This window comes from Dermacentor albipictus, chromosome 3 (assembly GCF_038994185.2).
Source record: "Dermacentor albipictus isolate Rhodes 1998 colony chromosome 3, USDA_Dalb.pri_finalv2, whole genome shotgun sequence".
Taxonomy (NCBI): Eukaryota; Metazoa; Arthropoda; class Arachnida; order Ixodida; family Ixodidae; genus Dermacentor; species Dermacentor albipictus.
Window position 1 is genome coordinate 141,386,281 of NC_091823.1, and position 27,208 is coordinate 141,413,488.

The 27,208-nt window shown below is 45.5% G+C and overlaps 2 protein-coding genes across 2 annotated transcripts in view; both read left to right on the forward strand.

Annotated features, from left to right (window-relative positions):
• The first annotated feature begins 853 nt into the window (after positions 1–853).
• The window catches only part of LOC135905369 (uncharacterized), a 47,885-nt gene continuing 21,530 nt past the window's right edge, over positions 854–27,208 (forward strand). The window contains exons 1-2 of the mRNA XM_070534739.1: positions 854–1,472; positions 26,685–26,727. The gene's annotated coding sequence lies outside the window, so the exon portion shown is untranslated. The remainder of the gene's footprint in view (positions 1,473–26,684; positions 26,728–27,208) is intronic.
• Positions 1,613–2,434, forward strand: LOC139057761 (uncharacterized protein PF3D7_1120000-like). The gene has a single exon (XM_070536513.1). It carries the CDS (start codon positions 1,613–1,615, stop codon positions 2,432–2,434), a length of 822 nt encoding a protein of 273 aa, XP_070392614.1.

Sequence of the window (27,208 nt, forward strand, 5' to 3'; positions counted from 1 at the left end):
AACCTTTATTGTATCGGGGAATGAGCTCCACTACTACCTCCTGTGGTAGCGTAGTGGCTTTGGTGTTGCGCTGCTAAGCCTGAGGGTGTGGTTAAACCCAGGCCACCACAGCTGCCTTTCAATCGGGGCAAAATGCAAAAACACCCGTATATTGCATATTGCGAACATTTTAAAGAACCCTAGAAGGTCAAAATTATTCCGTAATAATTATGTCGTAATTATGCCTCATAATTATGTCGTGATTTGGAACATAATACCCAGAATTAAAAAATTTTAGCTGTACCATTGGCATGGCTGGTGCTGCCGTCGGTGCGACATTGTAGGAGGGATCACACAGACAGAGCTGGTGCACAGGGCGCACTGGAGGTGTCAAGAGCAGAGAATCAGAACCAAGAATGAATGTTATTAACTGTGTCATGCAGGCGCTGGCTGTGCTGCAAACCACAGTGCAGCTATTATAAATATTAGGACATCAAAGGAGTCATATAAATATTGGGTCGTTGCTAAGGGCCATTGCATGTTCTTATGCCTGATGAAGTTTCTATAGTCGCATAATGTATTTTTGAACACTGCCGGAAGGTTTTGCTAAACAATGATTTCTTACATCCTGCCATACGCTCATATGCTGTCACCTAAAGTACACAGTGCACTGCAGTGTAAATATGCATTTCACATTCATGGAAAAAAGAAAAAGAAAAGAAAGAGAAAAGAAAGAAAGAAAACTGAGCAGATATGCAGTAAGACAGAATGTGCGTCTTATCAGTTCTTTATTTTGCCGCTTTAGTGGCTAATAATTTCCAGCAGGTAGTTTTACCAGCGATATCAAACTGTAATGTTATTAACTATTCTGGCAGCAGCGGCGACGGCGTACGGACTGGACCTAACTAGCTTCCTGCAATTTTTCAGGTCTGAGGCTTGTGCTTCTGAAGTGAGCGGCAAGTACCAAGACCGTGTTGCTGCCTGCTCGAGGATCGGGCGTTTATCATCAACGCATCGCAGACTTGCCTTCTGCAAGATGACATCAACGTGACTGAATCGACGCGCCTGCAATCTACGCAAGTTTAAAGCAATCAGCGAACTGTTATCGCTTCCTCTGGGGGCGGTGTATTCGCCGGAGCATTTTGGTCATTCTGGCAGCAGCGGCGACGGCGTACGGACTGGACCTAACAAGCTTCCTGCAATTTCTCAGGTCTGAGGCTTGTGCTTCTGAAGTGAGCGGCAAGTACCAAGACCGTGTTGCTGCCTGCTCGAGGATCGGGCGTTTATCATCAACGCATCGCAGACTTGCCTTCTGCAAGATGACATCAACGTGACTGAATCGACGCGGCTGCAATCTACGCAAGTTTAAAGCAATCAGCGAACTGTTATCGCTTCCTCTGGGGGCGGTGTATTCGCCGGAGCATTTTGGTCATTCTGGCAGCAGCGGCGACGGCGTACGGACTGGACCTAACTAGCTTCCTGCAATTTTTCAGGTTGGTTGAAATCTTTCTTATAAAGCTTCCTAGATACAACACTGACAGTCTCGTCGCTGCTGCTGCCACAGCTGTCCACTTTGATGTCGTAGAATTTTCTTCAGTGTGCTCTTTTAGGTGTTGGTTTTCGCCATTTGGCAATGTCGGAAACTGAGCAGGGTGCCCTGGGGGATGTTGCAAAGGCTCTGGAAAAGCAACCTAGCACTATCAAAGAAGTTGTCAAGGTACTCACCGAGCTTGTAGTCAGGCTAGATGCATTCGCCACAGAAATAAAAAAAGATGTAGCGAAGGTTGATGCTTCAAGTACTGAAATCCACAATGAACTTGGTGGCATTCGTAGCTCCATTGGGTTTATGAATAATGGTTTTGAAGAATTTAAGAGGGATATTGAACGTTACAGGGAGGAACTTGCTGAAATGAAGGCTGAAGCTGCGGAATGCCGCGCGGCGACCGAAGAGCTGAGGGAGGAGCTTAAACAGGCAAGGAAGGAGATAATAGGGTTGAAACAATATAGTAGAAGCATGAACCTTGAAATTCAAGGACTTCCGGTTGCAGCTAATGAGGACCTAGGCAAGGCTGTTGCGGACATTGCAAAATGTCTGGGGACAAGTGTTACTGACGGTGACGTTGATGTAGTTCATCGTGTGCCTTCGAAAGATAAGAAGAAACCGAATGTTGTGTTAAAGTTCGTCTCAAGAACTGCTCGTGAAAAGTTGCTGTCAGCTGCTCGGAAGAAAACTCTCAAAGCAGATAGACTGGGATTTGACACAAGTGACCTCGTGTACATAAATGAGCATTTGTGTGTCGAGAACAAGATGCTGCTGGGTAAAGCTCGAAAGCTCAAAAAGGAGAAAAATTGGAAATACGTGTGGGTATCGCAAGGAAAGATTTTAATGCGCAAAAGTGAGAATTCTTCAATCCTGCATGTTACCTGTGAGGATGACCTGGCGAAGGTCGCTTAAGCGTTTTTTTTATCAGCCCATGGACCACAAATGTAGAATGTTACTTGACAAGTATAACAACTGGAAACATATAAATATGACTTCTCTTGTTTGTGTACTTCGGTATCAATACTTTGACACTTTGCAATTTAAAACAGCTATTTACTGCTTCGTCATCTTAACCATTGTTTCTGCCAGCGATGCTAGACTAACCAATAATGAGGTTTGTGAATACCTGTGTGATGACTGTACTAAAATAGTCTGTAGTGCCTTCTTCCTCGATGTAGATTTCAAATTTACTAACTCTTTTGCCGTGCCCTGTAAAGTGTACAACTTGTGCACAGACGCGGTGAAAAAGATTGTCTCTGTTACATGCTATAAGTATGCCCATTGCAGTTTACATTGGCATTTCTTTTTCAAAGCTTCGTTCTTTAAACTCTTTTGGCTTCTTTGTGTGGCCATCGTTAATAGACTGCAACATACCGCTTCTCCGAGATCATGGCTTCAGTGAACGCTTCAAGTTATGATCTCTTGACACCTTACGAGTTGAGCACACGTTATCAGACAAAAAGCGGTACCATTTCATTTCTGCATCTGAATGCTCGATCAGCGCGAAACAAAAGCGATGATATATGTGCCCTTCTTTCCAGCTTTAGCTTTACGTTTGACGTTGTCATGATCTCTGAGACATGGTACGAAAGCCACTCTGCTGTCCTTAATCTGCCTGAATACTCCACATTTTTCCTTAACCGGAGCTCTAAGAGAGGTGGGGGGGGGGTTGCGATACTGTCGAAAAAGTTTTTAAAATGCGAATTACTTGACAATTTCTGTGTTGTAACCGACGACTACGAGGTACTTACCCTAAAATCTAATTCCTTGCTTTTTACTGTCACCTACCGCCCACCCAGGGGAAGCAGTAACACATTTCTTCATTTTTTCGACGAGTACTTCAGCTGGGTAAATGATAATAAATACACACTCATATTAGGTGGCGACTTGAACATAAACTTGCTTGAAAAGTCAACACTTCAACAAGAGTTCTATACTATACTAGAGACCAACGCATTATTCAATATCATAAATCAACCAACACGCATTACGCCCGAAATATCAACGTTACTAGACACCTTCATTACTAATGCATGTGATGAATTGTCAATATCCGGTGCACTGGCAGCTGATCTTAGTGATCACTTACCAATTCATTTAATTACAAATCACACAGTTCCCCCTAACAAACCTACAAGGTTTGCTATGCGTGTTCAAGACATAAACCAAACTACTTTACAAACGTTCTATGATAAACTGTCGCAAGTAAACTGGAGCAACGTCTATGAGGAAACCAATGTTGATGAAGCTTATGGTACTTTTATTTCCACCTACAAGCAGCTGTATTGTGAGACTTTTCCATACAAAACAAGAGTGCGAGCTTTGAAGGTGCGTAAGCCGTGGATAACCAAGGAATGCCTAAAGGCAGTACCAAATAAAAATATACTTTTTAAGCGCTTTCTAAAAACAAAAGATATTGACGATTTGAAGAAGTTTAAGGTTGCGAGAAATAAAGCTAACAGTATTAATCGGCAAGCCAAAAGGAACTATATGAGTAACCAATTTAACGACGAAGTAATAAAGCACTCCGATATTGCTTGGGGGAGGCTCAATAATTTGCTCAACTTAAAAAAGAAGACTGTAGTAGATGAAATAGTCACACATGGCACTCACTTATCCGGTTCTCAACTAGCAGATGCTTTCAATGATTTCTTCGTGTCCATCGCAGACGGCACGCAGCCCAACCTAAGCAGCAACCTAAGCAGCATGAGTCAAAAGGTTAGCGAAACCGCGTTTTTAACCCCTGTTACAACTAACGAAGTTATGTCGGTCCTACAATCGCTGAAAAACAGTAAAAGTAAAGATATTGACGACCTCCAAATATTGCCAGCGAAGTACACATCGCACATACTTGCACCGATATTAGAATACATAATAAACTTGGCATTTTCCTCAGGAACATTCCCGAAAAAGCTTCAGGTAGCCAAGGTTACCATAATTTTTAAAGGAGGAGACGAAAATAATTTCTCCAACTACCGACCTATATCGATCTTACCAGTTTTTTCGAAATGTTTTGAAAAGCTTTTATTAGTGCGCATTACAAGCTTTATTAACAAGCACAAAGTCATATCAGCTTCCCAGTTTGGTTTTGTCGCAGGAAAATCAACAGAAACAGCATTATTAACCATGAAGGAAATTATATTAGAGTCATTTGAAAGAAAAGAACTAACTCTCGGGGTTTTCGTGGATTTTTCCAAAGCATTCGACTCCATAAATCACAACCTATTATTCCTTAAACTTGAACACTATGGATTTCGCGGCACATTCCTTCAGCTTTTAATAACATATTTAGAGCACCGCCAGCAACGGGTTGTAATTAACAATTCTTCATCGCACTTTAGATCCATTCATTCTGGGGTGCCGCAAGGCAGTATTCTCGGACCTACACTCTTTAACATCTATATCAACGACATTGTGAATATTGACAACAGCGCTAAATGTATAATGTATGCAGATGATGTCAGCATATTTTTTAGGGCTAAAACACTTAATAACTTGACATTAAACGCTAATGAAACTCTGCGCAAATTGGTCGAATGGAGTACTAAATCTTTATTGAAAATTAACGCTACCAAAACCAAAGCTGTACTTTTTAGACCTAAGAACAAACCACTAGAACACTTACCTACACTAACGCTTGGTTTTCAAAGCATTGAAATAGCGGAGTCAGTAAAGTGTCTGGGTGTGACACTGCAGTGCAATCTTTCATGGGACATACACATCGACAATCTGGTTAAAAAACTTGCAAAATGCACAGGCATGTTATACAGAGTCCGCTCTCTACTACCTCTGAGTGTTAGACTTTTAGTTTATAATGCACTATTTTTATCTAACCTTTCATATTGTCATCTGGTGTGGGGTACAACAACATGGTCAAATACATATAGGTTACAGAAAATACAAAAAAAGGTCATTCGTATCATTGCGAATGCCCCGTTTACTGCTCACACTCAACCTCTTTTCGCATCATTAAAAGTAACACCAATTAATGACCTATATAATTTATTGCTAAGTAAACGATATGAAAGAAAACGGAAAAATCATGACACATTCTTTGATGACACAGCTAACTTACGGCCCAAAGCTAATTACTACACAACACGTAACAACGACGTCTGGCATGTGCCATCCTTTCGTACTAATTACGGTCGTCAAATGCTCCAACATATAATACCAACTCTTCTTAATCGGCGCAATGAGCACTGAAAACCTTACGATACGGGTGTTTTTACTACGCACCTCCTTCCTCTTTTTTTCTTCTCTTATTGTTATTCTTCATTTTGCATTCTTAGTGTTCCTGAGCGTATCGTGTTAATTCTGCCGCCTTCATTTATTAATTTGTTATTTCAAGAAGATGTTCACTAATATTTATTGAATATGATGTTTACCTATGCACTGTAGTCTTTTTTTATTACTATTGTTCTGTCCATGTTCTGTTGCTGCCGGTTTTTATGTACGGGGGTGCGCCCCTCTGTCAAGCCAGTCATAGGCTTTTTGGGTGCACCCCTAACATCCCTGATGTTGAAATAAAGGTATTTGTATTTGTATTTGTATGTATAACGTATCTTTTTTATAGAGAAGTTTTTTAAATTACCTGTGAAAGCATAATTAAAAACAAAGAGGATTAAAATAAGAAATGCACATGACATGCACCGACTCACAACGGTCTTTTCTACTAGGAAACATTCATATGTATATATTGTTACGATCGGCTAGCAGGGGCACCGACCTTCAAGCCCCCCACCCCTTCCCTGCTTTCCTGCAACAAATCATCATCGCCCCGACATAGACACATAGACTGCGACAGGTTAAGAAGCTCCCTTCAAGGTGACGACCACTAGATTCTGTAGACGCGGTAACCACCATGAAAACCAGGCTTCCCAGGTCACTGCAAGCTGACCGTCATGCAGAGCCCATAATTGACGCAAGGGACCAACGTCTCTCATGGAAATGGTGTCAACATTAGCTTCCCAGATAGCCACATGGTTGTGCCATATGCAAGGGCAATTGTGTAACGTTAAAGGTGGAGTCCGGTTGAAGGATGCAACATCATAGCAGGGATTTTGCAAATGATTCAACAATTATGACTGGCCAAGACACAGTCATCAGATTCCCTAGTCTATTCACCTAGAGAAATGAACTGCTTTAAAGGCGGGTATCTTTGGTGCAGTGAGGTGTGTCCCAACATGCTCTCCAAAAAGATGTAGTCTGGTCTGACCTGTAGCTCATGCTACAAGAATGATGTACAGAGCTCTGTGCTCCAGCGAGTACGAGTATCCCTTGTTCGGTAAATAAGCTTGCCTCTCCTTTGTAAATAAACCCCCTGTTCCATTCCTCTAACCTCTAGACCTCATAATCCTCACAAAAGAAGCAACCCTCGTCAAGAATGCTTGGACGATGGCATGGGCCCACTTAGCCTCCGTGTGACGCCCCGGTAATGTTGGCCGGCTACCCGTTACGAGATGCACCGACGGCATAGGCTAGAAAGCAACCTTCAGTTGACACCAGAGTCCGAGGCCAGGACACCCCCGAATCCTACAATATATATGCATGTGCGTGTGTGTGTGTACATATGTATACAACATTAGCAGAAGGCCAAGAAAATATGTTTACAAAGACTTTGCATATGAATGCGCGATTTGCTTATCACATCTAACATTTCTTGCATGTGCTAGCAAGATACCTAAACTCCACATCAGCCTCTTAAGGTCAATTATCTGAAGATGCGGACATTACATCCACAATAAATGGCAATACACAGGTAGCCAATTAAAGGTATTTTCTATTAACCCTTTAAATCTTCAATTTATGAAATTGACCACAGTGATGTGGTGCTTGCTTAGCAGAAATAGCAAAACTAATGCTGTTTGTGTAATATTTATCTCCAAAGCATGGCACAAAATTGTAACAGTCCATGGGGGCATAGCATGGACGCTGCAGCAACTATGATGCAGCCGCAACAGCTGCATGCAGTCGGCGGCAACGAACAACCAGCATGTACAGCAGCATGCAACATATTCACCTTATTCAATACACCAACTCCAATCCAAGCAGCACTTAGGTGGTGCTAGTAACCGTTTACAGATAAAGCCTCTAAATAAAAAAGTAACGACTTCCTCTGGGCTTTGCCGCTTTCTTTCTTGCCTGCCGCGCCTCCGGTGAGTCACCCCTCCTATTGGTCGAAGCGCCGTGGTCATGTGCTAGTGCGCACTTTTTCGGTCCGTAGCAGAGGCCGGCACCACTCGGGGGTGGGTATTGGTTGGTTTATGGCGGTGGAGTTTTGGCGGGAAGCGTTTCGCTAGCGCTGGCGCTGTTTATGTATTGCGATGTTGCCTAGCCTATGATGTGCTTATGCGTGCAACAACCGAGTAGGCTAGGGGAAAAGACTTTTCGTTATTCCATCCGGAAGAAGCAACGCAGCTCGCCGAAAGATTTGGCTGCACAGGATCCATCGGCCAAACATTGAAAATGTGCAGGACCTGCGCCTTTGTGACGAAAGCGGTCATTCATCAGAAGTTACTTGTATTTTTTCGGATGATCTGGTAAGTAGTGCAAGCGTTTGCAGCCTTTCTTCGCACTAAATAACATTCAGCATGTTTAAATGAGAAGAAAGGGGGTTAACCGAGGGGCCCGATTTTTATTAGTCTAAGTTTTATAAGTCTATTTTTATTAGTTCTTGTAGCATGTTTGTAGTTCAAAACATTCACTCGCTGCTACGAAAGCCGTGCTTCATGTTGTCCGAGCCTCGCGATTCACCCTTCTAGTTCGGCAGGCTTCATTATGATCTTGCACACATTGCTTGGCGTACTCGTTTCGTTGTAACCGTTGCTGGGCTCCGACACGAAAGTTGCGCTTCACATGTAAGTTCGACCCGCCATTCAGTGACACGTGTTGCGTACTGAAGTGACACACATTGCTAGACGTATCTTTTTTTTTGAGTTGGAGTCTGCTGACGAACTCCAGACTAAAATAACGGTTCTCATCATTTGAGCCCCTGCTGTTCATGCTACTTGCAGTGCAAGTCTAGCTTTTATGTAGCACGCATTTGTGCACATATTTCTATTTGTTGCCAAAGTCGGCAGTTACTGTGCCTAGGCACAGTAACAGCAGCTATATCTTAAGTACGCCATAGCTGCACGAATAATAAATCAGAATGCAGACATCTGCTAAACACAGCCAAAATTATATTGGGTTCAAAGATGTCATGCAAATCTAAGCTGACTGAAACATTTTTAATGCGGATAGGTCGGGTAAAAAGAAAAATCTAACGAAGGGGTGCGCAATGGCCCAGACCATTTTCAACGTTCAACGTTGATAAAATTGTTATGGCCACACACACGGCGGGCTGACTTATCAACAGTTCTTATGTTCGAAATTATTTGTGAAATGGCGTCGTGCATATTTTCTTTCCTTCCTTGCATAATTTCTCAAAAAAGTTGTGCCATACCAAATCTTAGTTTCTTCATCTTAGGATCACTTGAACGAAGACCAATTTGAAAGGCAAATCCTTCGGCATTATAGCATCAAGAAATAAACATCAGATATATTACCAAGCCTTTTTGTAGTACGAGCAAACGCACCTATGACAATATATAAGGGAAGTAGTAGACCACCATAGGTTCATATAAAGCCTAGACGCCACATCTGTCTTTTACAAATATAAAAGGTAAATATCCACATACAAAGTGTATGTTGTTACAATTTCTCTTGGCGGCGTTCAAGTTCAAATGAAACTAATCAAAAGGTGCCGTTCGAGAAAAAACACTCCATTAGCTCGCTTGCGGGCACCACCTCCACCGTTGACACTGCAATCAAGTGACTGCAGTGGAAGGAGCTTCGATAAAGCAGTGCAACATAGATCCCAGCAGTTATTGAAGTAACTCATTCATGAACCTCTCCTGTCATAAATGCAACAACCGAATTCTTCAGGTGCGCAGGGCACTGTGTGCCAAAGGGGCAAACATTGGGAATGTCTGCTAGGTGTATTCGGCCTAGCTGCCGCCACTGTCGGGCGCCTGGGAGAAGCCGAGAGAAGGAGCGCAGGCCTAGGAGGAGATGTTACTTTTAGAACAGTTAGGGGCTTTAGTTACAGAAACATTTATCGGAATTCCTGTTAGTTTGTTTAAGAACATCCTTCTTAGAGTGCGGAATATTACTGCAATGCTAATGTGCAATTTAAGCATATTGCTGCATTATCTTCGTCATGTCGAAATCCTCCATTGACCCTCCCAACCAACCAGAACTTACTTGATGTTCATGTTGATGCAGTCCCTTTCACAGCGTTAATAGATACTGGAGCCCAGGTGTCCATAATGAGTTGTAACCTCCATCGTCGACTAAGAAAGGTTCTCACACCTGCTACTATTCGAGACGTTTGCATGGCCATGGCAGCACTGCTGATGTCATTGGAATGTGTACTTCCTGTATATGTATCGCCGACCGCCACATTCCTGTTCTTCTTACAGTGCTGCCCAATTGTCCCTATGACCTAATCCTCAGACTCTACTTCCTTACGGCACATTCAGCTTTGATTGACTGTTCTGCCGGTACCCTTTTCGTCGAACTTCCTCTACTCGCGCATATTCGTGCAGTACTGCCAAACAACTTTAGTACGACTGCCTTCATCCACCTGCCACCTAAAACCTTGACTTTCGTCGGTTTGCTGTCATCTTTTCTTTTGCCCAATGGTGATTACGTCGCCACACATGTTCCTGATGTACTTTTGATGTGCAATATCACTGTGCCCCGCTCCGTCCTCACCGTTGCCGATAACCGGACATGCCTTCCCGTCGTCAATTTTGGTCTGACAAAGGAAGTTCTACCCAAAGGTATATCGATTTCAATGCTCCGTGCTATCGGAGATGACCACATCACGACGTTTTCCGTAGACGTCAGCTCAGATTCTTCACTATGCCCACAGGATGCTATTTGCCCTGACGCAACATTTCGTCCCGTGATCGCTACGGACCTATTGCCTGAACAAGCAACAGCTCTGTCACCTTTTGGTTTCCTACCACGCCATCTTCGACCTCAACAATCGCCAATTGGGCCAGACTTCAATTGTTAAGCATCCCATAAATACTGGTGATGCCAGTCCTATTCATCGCCCGCCATATCAAGTTTCTGCTTCAAAGTGTAAGGTTATTCAAGATGAAGTGAACAAGATGCTTGCCAAAGGCATTGTTGAACCTTCGTCGAGCCCTTGGGCGCCGCCTGTGGTGCTTGTTAAAAAGAAAGATGGCACCTGGTGTTGCTGCGTAGATTATCGTCATCTAAACCGCATTACCAAGAAAGACGTCTACCCATTGCCTCACATTGATGACGTCCTCGACTGTCTCTACGGTGCCAACTACTTTTCATCAACAGAGCTGCAGTCTGGTTAATGGCAGATTTCTGTGGATATTTTGGGAACAATTACATCGAAAATGATGATATGCTGGATGTCTGCTAAGCAGATGTGTCTTCAATAGTACTTGGCTAAAATTGTGAATTAAAGAAATGCATTAATGATTTAAAATTTGCTGCAAGAGTGTTGTGTAGTTCATGTATTACACCTAAACAGGCCGAATGCACCACCTTTCACACATTATATTAGAAAAAAGTTTGTTAGCAGTAAGCAAAATTGAAAAAACATAAGCAAACAAATGCGCATACAGAACCAATAGCAGCAAAACAGAAACATCATGCAATACCGTACATAAATGTACACGCAGTCAGTCGCTGCGAGCCCATGCGATCACTGCATTGACTCATCAATGGCTTAGCTTGTAAAGGCAGCTTACTACAGTAGCTTATTACACATCTTATCCTCAAAGAACTGCCTCTTTCACACAAGCCAGTCTGGCAGATCACGTTGCAACACACGCACAAAGTGACCATTTATAGTATTTGTGAGACAGTGTCTATAGCATTATGTGCTTTTATTGTCCAGGACAATTAATTTCGTAGTGAATAACTTCCATCATTTTAAAAGCACTAACAGCAATGACCAGGAGATAACGCAGAGCACACTGTGTTATCCCTCATATCACCTCAACGGCGTGCTCCCAGTAGATGGGCCCACTGTATGTACTTGACACCAATAGCAAATCACTGCCGAGAATAAAAGAACCAACAACTGCTGTTGATACTAATATAGCAGCAGCATTCATAACTCATGAAATGTTTATAATTTGTGACTTGCAAAAATGTAGAAAGGACACGAAAAAGAAAAACAAGTAAAACATGACTTATAAAGTATGTAATTCTGCAAGCCACAAATAATCACCAATGTCTGACAAATCATTTAAGAGTTCTACAGAATGTTGTGTTGTGAATGTTGTACAGAATGCCGCCTTCACGTAATTGGCAATGTGGACTCAATTCAAGCATGCTTCCACACATCTATGCTCCCATGGATCTTGTGCATGTTTCACCCTCACCTTCGGATTATTGTAGCCACTCAAGCTACAACTTATGGCCTTGATGCAGTGTTGCAGCAAGTTGAGAGACGTTGCACACACACCGCTGCATTTGCAGCACAAACATACTCGGCTGGCAAACATGAGGCATTGACGTAGCTCTGCACATGGGAGAAATCGCACATGTGCCTGTGGGGGAACAACCCTTTAGTATGAAAACAAACCAGTACGCCCTGGATTCACTGCTGTCTACTCATAGTACCGGATACCGTCTGCTCTGTATCGCAAGGTAGACAACATGCCTTGTTAGGAATGGCCATACGGGGTGGCAACGTGCCAGCTTTCAGCCCGCTGCACGTGTTCCAAGCCCACCAGACGAGGCGCTCTTCCGAGAACTGCGGATGACCGGCAGCCACATGGCGTGCGGTCAGCTCAGGAATGTGGTACTCCGCCGCGCCACCCGGGACGGAGCACAGTTCTAGGAAGCCCTCGGTCGTCGACAGCGAGAGCTATGCGGCACCGAGAGTTCTACAAAGCCCTCTGATGTCGGCTCCGGAGCCTTTGTGTGTGTGCGCTCGAACTTGTGTGCCTTGGTGTGTGTGGGTCGTACTGCGGGGCGGCGGCACGTTTACAATGATTGGACGAACATTCCCGACCACTCAGACTCTGTCCACGCCGAACGATGACGTCAAGCGGAGAGCTTATAAGCAGCGTTTGCCGGCTGCTAGAGTGTGCTCATGTCATGCTCGTCGTCGGGAGCTGAGTGTTCGTTGTAATGCTCGAAATGTAGTAGTGAGCTGTGTGCTCGTAAACTGTTTTGCTGTATGTTAGTCTTGCGGGCTCCATATGGGAGTTGCGCTAGACGGCCAATGTATCTTGCTTTTAAAATACTTAATATGTAAATAAATCCTGTTCACCGAGTTCCTCATCTGCGACCTTCAACTCCTTCAAATGGTGGCAGCGGCGAGATAGTCCGACGAGTCCTACAACTGCTTCACAGCAGTAGGATCGTCCGCCAAATCTAATAGCCTCTTGTGCTATAATTTTGAAGTGCAGTATGCTGAACCTTGGAAAACAGGATAGCAGATGCCTTGTCTTGGTTGCCTGCACGACAGAGTGAAGGTGGGCTACAGTTTGAAGAGGAACTCGTGGCCTTGGTAACATCAACAGCGCATCTGGATGACCCCAAACTTGCAAATGCTGAAGATAGCAAGGTTAGGAAAGTTGTCAAGTATGTTCAGACATCAAGGCCAGCACAAAGCAAGTTGTCAACTGAACTGATTCAATACCACGAAGTTCAATCCAAGTTAACTGTAGCTTAACAGTTTCTCCTACAGGCAGAATGCATGAGTGTACACAGAAAGCCAAACAGCTTGCCTGCCTGTGCATAAAGAACCAACAAAGAGGGCTGACAGCTGAAGCTACAATCTTTGAAAACGTGATGTGCAATATCTACCCGGTGACCGTGTTTGGGTTTGGACTTTGATAAGCTGATGACAGGGGCCTAGCCAGGGGCGGGGGGGCTTATGGGGCTGCAGCCCCCCTCACTCGAATTTTTTCATGCTGTCATGCGCCGCCAACCAAAAACAACCCCCGGCACCAGAACTCATGCTCGATTTTGTCTAGAATGTCCTTTTCATGCTCGAAAAGACATTTTAGTGCGAACATTGTGAAATCGGGCTGGATTTCGTGGCAATGCCCATGCAGTGGGAGTCGGATATCGTAAGGGAAGGAACTCCATCCGAGCACGAAGTTTCAAAGGCCTTTGGATGGTGAGTGGGCTCATCGCGGCATCTTGCAGAGGCCGCAAATTCTAAGTAGCGCTTGGATTTCAATTCTGAAATTTTATGGGTATAAAGTACTCAAACTTTTGATGAGAAAGGTGCATTGACATTTACAAAGTCGTGCTTTAGATTTTCAATGCCGAAACTACATGGGTTTAATTTTATAAACATTTGACGCCAAAGGTACATTGGCTTTTCTAAAGACGTACATCGCACCATACGAGAGAAGCCAAATCAACACACTATCAGACAAGTTGTCAAAGCATGCAGCGAGGTCCGATGAGATGAAGCATTGTGGTGGTTCATTTGTGCCATCATGTCACAGAAAAGAATATCAACCTTTTTTTATCCTGCGCCAAAGCATCCATGTCAAGACACTAAAGCCAGCAAAGGTAACTAAGTGCTTATTTATTTTTCTACTTGGAGTTCTACTCGCGAGGTCACATTGAGCCCTTTTTTTTTCTCTCGCTACTTGCGGGCTGCCGAACCAGCCAGAGTGCATGCGTTTTTCTCCGGCTGCATCAACCACCGCGCAGCGCACTTAAATGCGCGTTCGTTTTTATCTGGCCAAGTGGATTTTCGCCTGGCAGAGTTTTGAATGCTTTTTGGCTAGCAGACAAGAAAAATAAACAATGCATGGTCGCTCGCCGCCATCACCACGGGGACTCAAGGATTGCAGTGCGTTCACTTGAGTGCAATTTCTCCGGGCAATTTTTTCTCGCCGGTGTAGGATACCGAGCAGTATGCGTATGGTTCTCTGTGTACCATGCATCTCATGTTTTCTTCTATATTCCTTCGGTAGCCACACTAGGTGCCCAAAGTAGGCATTCGATTGTAGCCAACATGCTTTCCTTTGCGTTATTTCATTTCGGTGCCCCCTGCGCCACAAAAGCAAAAAAAAAAGACTGTCACGGCGCAGCGAATTGTCGCATGGGGAAAGTTCGATTTTATTACTTCTTTTGTGGAAAGTAGTAGGCCACGGGATGCTTCAGTTGCCGGATACTCTTACTATATTTTGGGATAGCAGTTATATGGACACTCCAGGTGCATTCCTGCCGTCGCCCTCATGTTCCATATAAAGTCCAGGGGCGGTAACATCATGACCGCGCACCGCATGCTGTATGTGCAAGTGAAAGCGTAGGGGGGGGGGGGGCATGGGTGAGCCGACGATGATGACTCGGTCTTGTGTGCGTAAGAAAGAAAAGAAAGGAGGATGCATGCCACCTTCTGCCGTGCGCGATAATCAGGGGGAGTGGAGGGAGCTGTGATCTCTGAATCTGTGGTTGCGCAACATTTTTATTTGCCTTGTTTGACGCACCATATATAGTGGCTTTTTCTTAGACACAGATTTATTGCTAATACGTATATTTAAATATCTTGTTTCAACATTCTGCGTATATATGCAGTGAACTTTGTTTCCAGTGACACATATTTGCCCTTTGTCAAGCTCTATCTTGGCATTTGTATGTTCCATTGTATCTTGACATTTCAAATGTACGAAGGAGAGTCAAATCAAAGTGAGCCAACCCACCCTGCGCAATAATGGTTCGGTTCATTATCTGCGAGGTGCACACATGGTACAGAGGCATTTTTTATTTACAAAAGTGACACGCAGGTGTGAGGACCAAGGTTCTTTAATGCTCGCATACACTGGGTTGAACATGGTTGTGCGACATAATGGACACTCCAAAAGTTGAACAGGGTGGTGTCGTGTAGTTTTTGACAGATGATGTTTCCCAAAAAGAAATTAGCCACCGTATGGCTGCCGTGTACGTTGAACATTGCATTTCATTCGCCACTGTTAAGCGTTGAAGCAAACGGTTCAAAGAAGGACATGAAAGTTGCAAAAACGATCCCAGACTGGGTCAAAGCCACCGTGCAATCACCCCCAACACAATTGCAAAGGCTGGTTAGACAAGAACGGAGGATAAGCATCGATGAATTGGCAGGGCATGTGAACATCAATCAAGGTTCAGGTCACACAATAATTCATGAACATCTCAGAGTTATCTGCTCTTGTGTGAGCAATGGGTGCCCAAGATATTGAACCGCTGCCAGAAGACAGAGAGGTTCAGTGCTGCCTTAACTCATTTAATCCGGTATCACAATGAGGGTGAGGAATTTTTGTTTGCACTTGTAACTGGGGATGAATCATGGTGCCACTACTACGAGCCTGAAAGACGACGGCAAAGCTTACAGTGAAAACATTTGAATTCACCATCCCCATGTAAAGCAAAGGCCGTCATTTCTACTGGAAAGATGTCGACTTTTTTTTCTATTGTCAGGGGCCATTATTGATCGAATTTGCTAAACCTAGAGAAACTATCAATAGTTTCCGATATTGTGCAACGTCGGATCGGCTGCGTGTCGTAATCAAGTACAAACGACATGGAAAATTGAGGAATGGGGTCATCTTGCTCTACGACAATGCCCGTCTCCGTGTCGCTGACGTGGTTAAATCAAAGCTGGCACAGTTGAAGTGGGAAACGCTGCAACATCCGCCATACCGCCCAAACCTGTCGCCTTGCGACTTCCACATTTTGAAGCATTTGAAAAAACAGCTCAAGGGAACTAGATTCGTGTCGGACGATGACATGGAAGACTCAGTTAGACTTTTTGAAGCAGCAACCTAAGGAGTTCTATGAGACGGAAATCACGCGACTCGTTAGTCAGTGGGACAAATGTCTAAATGCGCATGGAGACTACTTTTAAATAAAGTGCCCCGCTTGTCGCATATTCGCATTGGCTCAGCTTCATTTGATTCGCCCTCGTATATTTCGCAGAACTGCTTTTTATATGTGTTGCGACTATAATTTCTGAACAATTACAATACACGGCCAGTGACAGCTGCTCTTGCGCAATACATTCTAACAAAGGACAGCGTCATTGAGATTTTTCCGTGGTCGTTGCATATGTACAAAAATGTAAACAAGGTTCTTGTATGACAGAGAGAGAGGGAGAGCTGCAAATGAGAGAAATGGAGGGAGGCTAACAAAGTTTTATTAAAATATTTGTCCTCAACTTGTTCATTTCATGGCCTTTACATTTTTCATAGCAGCGGCGTGCACTGCTTTGCTGGTTTGAAAGTGATACAGTGCTAAAGTTCGTGTGATATTTGCTTTACTTGTTAAATATACAGAAAACATAGAAGTATTGATATCAGTTATTTTGGGCACAATTTTTTAGACATACGAGTACATTCTTTCATGAAAAAGTACATATTGCACTTGTCTTGACAGTGCGTAGCGTTCAAGAATTCGTTTGCAGCAGCTTCGGCAATGACGACGCAATTATTATTAATGTTTAATGTATTTGATCCCTTGACAATTTCTGTAAGGAGGAGGCCGAGCTGCAAAGTGAGCACCCCCACCCTCCCCCCCGAACGAAATTTCTGGCTACGCCATTGTCTGACGAAGACTTGATGAAAAACTTTTACAATATTTTGGTCCACACAAGATACTTTGATGTTTTGGTGTAACACATTGGCGCTGTGCATGACCCGAAATTGTCCATTTCGTACATTTTAAGTCATTCTATATGTGCTAATGAACTGTGAGAACTTTAATTCTTACTTGTTTTGCGAGTTTCCGTTATTCAGTATATGTTTTTTCTTTCATGTTCCATTTACAGCATTGGTACAACATTATTAAAGAAAATGGCATTGGCACGCACACTTGTTTATCTTTTTTCAGTTGGCCACATTTCACCAGGTAACAAATGTAAAATGTTTAAAAAATCTCAATTCCGGGGCTTTATGTGAGAAAACCATAATCTGATTATGCATCACATAGTAGTGGGGGGACTCTGCATTAATGTTCACCCCCTGGGGTTCTTTAACATGCATACAGTGCACAGTACACAGCTATTTTGGATTTGATCCCGCGACCATTAGCTTGCAAGCACAGCGCTTAGCCACTAAGCAACCATAGTGGGTCAAAAGTTAAAAGATATTACTCAGCACAGGACGTGCCTTTCATGTATCGGAACTTTCTCGAGTGTTGTCGCAGATTCTATCTGCTATCCATGTTGTCCACGAACCTTGTGTAATCAGATTTCATGTGTGATGTGAATAGTGTGTACATTCTAGAAAGCATGCAAGCACCACCGATTACACTGGCATCTATGACAAGTCGTGCATAAATACCAGACACGCTTGACCAATGGATCAGATTTCAATGATCGCTGAATGTGCTCACCGCTGGCATTGTGCTTCTAGTATAACTTGCTGGTTATGAGTTGACCCAACAAAGAGTTGTTCTTGTGACTTGCAATTTTTGTTACCGTCCGACTCTTCGCCATCAGTACAATGTGATACTATATCTGCGAACCAACAAAACTCTGGTTTCATGACAGCTGCCTTAATCACTTGGCGCACAACGGAGACAGGGGACTCCACATGGCTGCAGAGAATGTCACTGGTCATGTGAAGCTGAACAGAATAAATTTATCCCAGTATCTTTAACTCCACCCGTAGCTTTCAAAAACAGGCTGCTCCAACACACGTGCAGTGTTGATATATGCTGGTAGTAATTTGTCACATTCTTGCTCAACATTTGTGCCATGAAGTACAGCTTTTCAAACAACTTTAGTACACTGCAAACATAAATATATCCGGCGATTAGAATATCCCACTATTATAACAAAACAATCAGGCACCGATCACCCCGCTTATCGAATGACAGAACGACCACGTGTGCCGAAAAAAACCGGCTTGATGTTGCTGCATTGGAAGATAAGGCGTGCAACTTTTTCGGAATGATATGGTGCACGCAATTGCGACCAAGTAACATGTAGTTGAGAACACTGCAACCGCGTTACAGGACATATCTGAGCATACCTTAAATAAACTCGAATGTTTAACAATATTAGGGATACAGCAACACGTGGTAACACCATGACGACCACATAAAACTCATGTTCACTCTGCTAATGCTCGTCGGCGTGCGGCTGTCACATAGGCCTCGGATACAATGATAGCCGCCAGGACAGAACCAGCACACTACAATGACGACTGCATGTGCTACCAATAAATACTTTGCGCGAGAAAATAACAATCATACGGCCTCTGTTGTGTTGGTCATGCGGAGTGATCCTGGCAGCATCAAATTCTCATGTCGCGATAGCTGCATCCGCTGCTATGCGGATTCGTATTATGAAAGTGCGCACGGCACTGATAGCCTCTGTGGTCAGGTGACTGCGAAGACGTTCTAGCGAAGAAATGCAGAGCGAACGGTTCAATTTGTCAGCAGCCGCTAGACCGGGCCTGCGTGCCGCCGTCGCTTCCAACCAGCGCCGGTCACATTCAAACGACTACGTATTGACAAAGAACGCGAACCACTGGCACGACGATGCGTACAAGCGTTTAGTAAACTTACATTTGATGAAGTCTCGTAGCAATGCCTACACTTCATACGTAGGTTCAACGAGGCGCTGGTAGTTCAGGTAGGTTAACCACGTTTTTGAACAACCGCCAAACAATGTCCTTAGAATATTGGCTTACATTGGCTAGTGCACCGTCCGCGCGGCAGTGTTGCCAGGTCGGACAACGTGGAGTAGCCCAAAGCTAGAGAAATTATAACCCAAAAGTAGCCAAAAACAAAAAAGAGCAAAACAAATTTGTAACCAAATATAGCCATTGTTATTTTCAGTTTTATCTGTATATACATTTCCGCATTCGACTACGGTAATCGCTTTTTGTACAACCCATCGTAAAAAAATGTCCTTGATGCCGTGACGGTCGACCCTTGACATCTACAACAGCTAAACATCTTGAAGGGGCAGCGCAATATGACGAAGACAGAAGGCAGGGACACACAGGACAGCGCTGATCTCACAACTTCATTCGAAGGCATACACAAACTTAAGTACAGAACCCATAGCCACTTGCTCTCCCATCAATGGCGTCATTAACAGTGCACAGGCAAAAAACGCAAAACCGTGTAATCTAATGGTACACTATGAGGCGGCTAAAAATTCAAATTCACTGTCATGCAAATTTAACGATGGCCTGCTTACTCAACGCGACCCTTTTTTCCTGATATAGTAGACCTCCATAATCGCCCTCGTGGTCTCCCTCGATGTCGAATGGAAGCACGAACAAAGAACATGGAGGACGCTTGGAGGACAACTGGTCAGAAAGTGTTGTGGGACGTTGATGGAAATGAACTGATCATGATTTTTGGCGATAGAAGCAGGCATGCTGTTCGGGATTGAAGTAGGGATTATAATTTAAAATTGGCAAAGAATATCTCTAAGGCCAGTAAGTGGCGAGGCCTGGCAATGAAATCTTGGTACTTCAAATGTAGTCTATGCGATTACTGTAAGTAAGTCGGCTGTTATTTAATACAACATAATTATTGCTTAAAATTGTAGTTGCTATAGTATTAGACACTTGCGCTTTATTCTATGCTTCAGAAATCAAAAGTGCACGCATGGCTACGGCAACTCGCTGAACTGCGTATCACGCGTAAAGTCGTCGTTTCGTTTTCAATCCGAAAGCAGTTGGGCAGGAAACAATGTAAACACGTAGCTACCCAGACAACACCAAATGTCCTAAGGACGTCCCAAGCAAGTACTGAAGTCCCAAGTCCAAAAAAGGAAGTAATATGGATGTCCTATGGACTTACGCGAACGGATGTCCAATAAACATCCCAGAATAGTACATGAATGGGAATGGTACATATGTGCTTATTTCACGAATATTTTATGTGCCACCCCAGCACACGTGCGTGCTTAAATTAAACTTGCGTAACCCTGCACACATAATATGCATTACGGCGGCGAGAACACAAAACACACGTTGGTCGTTGGTCCCACATTTATGTATACATTAACCTTGCGCACAAAACCGGTTCAACTCCGATGGCGCACGAATGTAGTTCAACGTACACATTATTGGGGATTGAAACCATCTGTGCGACAGACCTGCGTACTTACTTCCTACTTGACAAATTCTCGGAGAAGCGGCGAGCAGTTTCGGTTTCAGTTCTTTTTGCATTTAACTTTTACTCCATAGATCGGGCTACGCATGTTTGGTTTTTCGGGTGGACCACCTTCTGGGACCGGCCCGAAACGATCACCACCATCTCCAAGAAGTAGTGCGGCGCCTGTGGAGACCAACTGCAGGTCAGTCGGACCATATTTCGGCATCTTACGGCCGATTTTCCACCTTCAGAACGTGGCGAGCTACCTTCAGTTAAAGAGCGGCGCCGGCGGGCGCGCGCGCATTTGAACATGGCGGCCTTAAGAACTCCGGCTGCGACATCGAACCCGCGACTTATTACAACGTCGCGCCTTGAAGAACAGATGGATTTCACTGCATCTCAGGTGGGTGATGCAACACCGCACCACGAATGCAATGAGGCAGCCAAGATCAACAACAACATGCAAAGCGCTACCGTGGTCAACGAAACGACCGCAGAAGCCGGATGGGAGCGCGTTCTTTCCCTGAAGGAAAAGAAAAATCTCGCTCAGCAGCGCCGCTCCGCGCAAGGAAGCGCACTGCCATCAGATCCGACTACCAACTCGTCTAAACCCATGGCACATCGCGGGCGCCCACGACTCAAGCGTCTTCCGCCGCTACCGAAGAGTGACCTGAAGGTGGTCATCAGACCACACCAAGGGCTACCACTCAAGAATGTTACCAGTCAGGCACTGGCAAGAGCCGTCATGGAGGCGTGCGAGGACAGAACCACTGACAACGATTTTATTCTAAGAATCAAGTCAGGCTCGAACATTGCAGTGATATCCACCCCGAATCGGGATACGGCCAAGGTCATGCAAGCCATCAAATCCTTGAACATCAACGGACGACAACACCCGGTCAATGCGTACGTTACGGCAGGAGAAGACACGACGCGGGGAGTAATCCACGGGATAGAAGCACACACCCCTTCTGACGTGCTGCGATCGAACCTACGTATCCGAACGCAGGGACTGGAGTTGATCGACGCAAGAATGATGGGCGAATCACAAAGCGCCTTGCTCACCTTCTATGGCAGCCGAGTGCCAAGGTGTGTTTATTACTTCGGGGGAGAGAAACTCTGCACACCCTACCGAAATGCGGTACAATTCTGCCGTACCTGTGGCACCGTGGGACACCGCACCGACGTATGTCCACAGCCCGACGCGCAGGTGTGCCGCTCGTGCGGGGTGCGGGAGCCTGCCGATGGACACACGTGCACCCCCAAATGCGCCATTTGTGGGAGTGATCATCCAACGGGTGACCGCCGATGTCCCAAAAGACTAAAGCCAGTCAGGCAGATATCAAGACCACGGCCAAAGAAACCAACGAAGACCCAGCTACGGTGGTTCGCCACCGAAGACGAGGACTCCGAGCTGGAGTTCCTTCCGGCCATGGATCGTCGCAGCCGCTCCAGAACCCGCTCGCCGTCGAGGAGCCGATCTTGTTCCGGGCAGCCGGGCCAGAGGAGACGTTCGGCATCCCGACCCAAGGTGCCTCAGCAGCAAGATCAGACGAAAAAGAAAGAGGCCCCAAGAAGCAAGTCACCAGGGATCCTACTGGCATGCAGCACCCCACAAAATAATCAGGTGAGCTGGGCGCAAGTCGCATCTCCCACTGCCAATCCTAAGAATACACCTACACCAATCACACAAAACCCAGAGTACAAGAAAATAGTAGAAGAAAACAAAATACTTCGAAACAGTTTAGCCGAGCTACGAGCCGAGTTTGAAGCTTTTAAGCGCATGGTAAACAACAGAACATCACAGCAACCCACACCAATTGCAGACCACACTTCCAAATCACCACCGCAGACATCACTGCAACAAAGTACCGCCTCCAGCGCTCATTCGTTAACGCTGGAACAGTTAGCACAAAACATGCAACTAATGTTTGCAGAGCTACACAAACTCAAACGAATGGTAGAGGATGTGCAAACAAAAGCCGCGGCTGTCCCCCGAAAGAGGGTCAGTCAAAGTCCGGGAGCTCCTACCAGGACACCGAAAGCTATAGAGCACACTGATAGCGACAGTAATATCCATGGATAATATGGCAAACAACACAAAGACCGGACACATTGAAATCTGGCAATGGAATTGCTGCACGCTACGGACTAAATTGGCTAATTTCACGCACTATATAGAATCGGCGCCAATCCCTCCCGACGTTATCTGTATTCAGGAAATAGGGAAACAAAATCCAAAACTCAAATCCAATCCAATGCTCACCCTGACTACCCTCAAGTAGCCACCTTTGCCAAGAAGGATGTCACGATTAGCGTAAATTATTCTTTTCGGGAACCTATTCAGCACCAGATAATTACGATTTGGCCGCAGAAAAGGGGCAAACCTAAAACAATTATTGTCAACGTTTACAGTTCTCCCAGAGAAAAAAAGGCGGATTTTGAAAACGTGGTGGCCACCGCGGTGCGACTCGCTCAAGGTAGGGACAAATTAATATTATTAGGCGACTTTAACGCACAACACTCAAACTGGGGCTACAATAGAGACAATCCCAAGGGCATATTGTTAGCAGACGTTGTAGAGCGCTACGGACTTTTGCAGCTAACTCAACCAGATCTCCCAACGCGAATCGGGAATAGCGTGTCCCACGACACTTCCCCCGACCTCACGTTCACCAACAACGAAAGTGAGACGCGATGGACGAACCTAGGTGAAAACCTAGGAAGCGATCACTATATCTTAAGCATATCGGTTAATGCAGCCAGGATTCGAAGAGCTATTGGCAAGGCAAGGCTATCCGACTGGACCAAATTTCGGGAAAAACAGGAAACAATCGGCAGCATAACAGACGTAGGAGAATGGGCCGAGCGGATCCGAGTTATTCACTCTAGGGTCACAAAAACAATTGAAACGACAACGGAGGCTCCAGCCGTGGATCGTCACCTCTTGCATCTCTGGGAAGCCCGGAGAGGCCTCACAAAAAGGTGGAAAAGGCAGAAGCTTAATCGCAAACTCCGGACACGGATAGCTCAGCTAGCGCAGGAAGCTAACGAATACGCACAAAAGTTAAGCGACAGCAATTGGCGTCAGTTCAGTGACTCGCTTCGGGGCACGTTGACTACAAAGAAAACATGGCGCATTCTTCGAAGTATGATTGACCCGGGAGGAACAAAAACAGTCGCGAATCGCACACTCAAGCTACTTGAAAACGAGTTTGAAGGTCGGGAAACTGACATGATAGACAAAATTAAAGAGATATACGTAGGAACTGTACCGACCGGGCAATCCACCAAACCCGTTTACGAAGGTCAGGACCAACCGGAACTGGACGCCCCCATAACCTTTGAAGAGGTTTACGCAGCGGCACACTCCTTCAAGAAAAACACGACCCCAGGGGTAGATCAGGTCACGAACGCAATGATTCGCAATCTAAGTGATGACACGCTAAAAAGCTTGACCAAATTCTTTAACGACACGGTCTGGACAGAGGACGGTGTCCTTCCGAAAGAATGGAAGGAAGCAAAAATTATTCTTATTCCAAAACCAGGTAAGCCTCGTAACATCAACAACCTTCGACCCATCTCCCTAACGTCGTGCGCGGGGAAACTCTTTGAAAAGGTTGTGCAGGTCCGGCTCTCGAACCACATAGAGCTAAACAACATGTTCCCCTCCAACATGTTCGGTTTCCGATCCCACGTGTCAGCGCAGGACGTTTTTCTACTACTAAAACACGAGGTCCTGCACCCCAACAGAGGGTCGGAAGATAAATTTGTATTGGCATTGGACATGAAAAAGGCCTTCGACAGCATCTCCCACCACGCTATTCTGGAGGGACTGGAAGCGGTGAACTGCGGAACGCGAATTTATAACTACGTGCGCTCGTTCCTCAGCCACCGCACGGCCACAATCGGATTAGGCTCCACGAGGTCCTACACCTTCAACTGTCCCGACAGAGGTACCCCTCAGGGAGCTATACTCTCTCCACTGCTTTTCAATGTAGGGATGAGAAAGCTAGCCCTGGAGCTAGATAAACACCCGAATCTCGGTTGTGCGATATATGCCGATGATATTACGTTCTGGGCTCACCAGGGGTCCTACGGGGACAAGCAAGAAACCCTTCAAAAGGCCATAGACGCAGTCGTGGAATACGCGAGGGCGGCGGACATGGTATGCGCACCCGAAAAATCGGAATTCATTCGGGTGCGTGCGAAATACGCAAGAAAGAAGGACTGGGTCCCGCTCACTCTGACTCTCGACGGGGCGCCAATTCGTGAAGTGGAGACACTCCGAATATTGGGGATGTGGATACAGCAGAATGCTGGAACATCTCACACCCTACAAAAACTAAAGGCGGTCACAGGAAACGTGGCCAGAATGATAAGGAGAGTAGCAAAAAGCAGAGACAGCCTAACTGAGGGAGAGACCATCAGCCTGGTTCACGCATTCGTAATTAGCCGACTCACATACGCCCTTCCATATCAGGCCTTGACAAACCAAGAGAATAAACAGGCAAACGCAATAATAAGAAAAGCCTTCAAAGCCGCCCTTGGTCTTCCCGAATGCGCTAGCACAGAGAGATTCGAGGGACTGGGCCTGCACAATACTTTTGACGAGTACGCAGTCGCGACGTTATATGCCCAGAAAGAACGACTTTGTTCTTCAACTCAGGGCAGGGAAGTATTGGCGAGGTTAGGCTTTCCCCTGAGACCCCAGTATTGCGGAGAGGAAACAGCACAGATAGACCGCAATGTTCGATCGCACATCGCGGTGGCCCCAATTCCCAAAAACATGCACCCCAAGTACCATCCCGGACGACGCAGAGCAAGGGCAAAGACCCTTCACAAACGTTTCGGCATGGGACCGGGGGTGTATTATACGGATGCCAGTCGAGCCAGCTCAGACACTTTCACCATAGTTTCTACATGCAACAACAACATAACAACGGCATCCTTCAAAACCGCCTCGGCATGCGTGGCAGAGGCTGCAGCCATCGCCTTGGCCATTCAGGACGCCGAGCGCCAAACCAATTCGGCTGTCATATTATCCGATTCACAAGCGGCTTGCCGCCTGTTTTTGCAAGGAACGGCACCCAAATCAGTAATCAAAATTTTAGGCACTCAACTGGAGGGGCACCACACTATCGTCTGGTGTCCGGCACACGAGCGACTGGCAGGAAACGCTAGGGCAGACCGTATTGCTCGAGGTTTGAACGTCCGAGCAACGGCATGGCCTAGCGATGACCTTCCACCGAATTCTCGTGACATCCTCCTACAGCAAAGGCAGGAGCGGAGACGTTTTGGACATCCTCACTCCGATTTAAACAGCCAACAGGAGAGGGACTGGCGTCGTATTCAGACGAATACATACCCCAACCTGCACCACCTACACAGAATACACCCCACGAGGTTCACTGACGAGTGCCCGTGGTGCACAGACACACCCACACTAAAACACATCACATGGGAGTGTCCCAGGAGGCCTCCGCACATAGACAGTCCCATATTACACGAACATCCACTAATGAGGAATAGGCAGTGGGAGGCATGGCTTGCGGACGAGGGTCGGGAGAGCCAGTTGGCTCTTCTGGACCAAGCCCAGCGAGCCGCTCGTGCCAGTGGGGCCCTGGAATAGGGGCTCCAGCCATCGTGCCTTGTTTTATTTATATTAATAAAGTTTTACTCTCTCTCTCTCTTTACTCCATAACTAATTCCAAATAGGCAGGGAAAACAGAATAAAACAAAAGCATTATTATTAGTATTTAAAATACCGAATAGCTTTTTTTTACTTTTGTCCTTATTATATGTTGATTATACACGGCATGGCGGCTACGGCTTCTCTGTTGCCATGGTTTCGCATTTTCTCCCGCGGTCTCCGTGTTCGCATCGGTCCTACATAGTTTCGGGGTTTCGCGCGCTTTCTCAAATAGTTTTTATAGTTGGGCTCGTGGAGCAAGCCTGCGTTTCAAACGAAGGTAAGTGTTGTAATTTGCTAACTGTTTCTGATCAGTCTCGCCTGCGGACATACGTGTGATGGCCTTGTTTTTCACCTCCTTAGGTTACGGTTGGCGGGAAGCGCACCATGGAAAACGAAGACGAAAGTAAGTTATCGTCGCATTTTTTATTCCTCCACGTTCGTAGCGTTAGTCTGCCGCTCTTAAAGTGCAGTCCAGTGCTATACTCTCAATGTCACTCGCGTAAACAACAGGCACACATCAATTTACTGGCGATTGAGAATCTGAACGAAGAATACAAGCGAGCCGTAACGTCAGCATGGCTTCCATGTCTAGACCGACTGCCTACCGTTGCGTCAGCCAAGCCGTGCAGGCCGATGTGCACGCAATATTGGCAGCTGCTGGCGAACATATTAACGCAAGGAATCTTCCTGCTGGTGTCGCTGGCACCTCCTTTCAGCCAGTGGAAGTTCGCGAATCACATCCGAACCTTTCGCTCGGCCAAGTTGCGAGGGGCAGCTATTGTGGCGGTGCGCAGGAATTTTGCAATGTGGACTAGTCTGGTAACAGCATACATAGCAGTCACAGTTTTCCCGTGGATTAAAACACGTTGGCGGGCTAGTTGGTT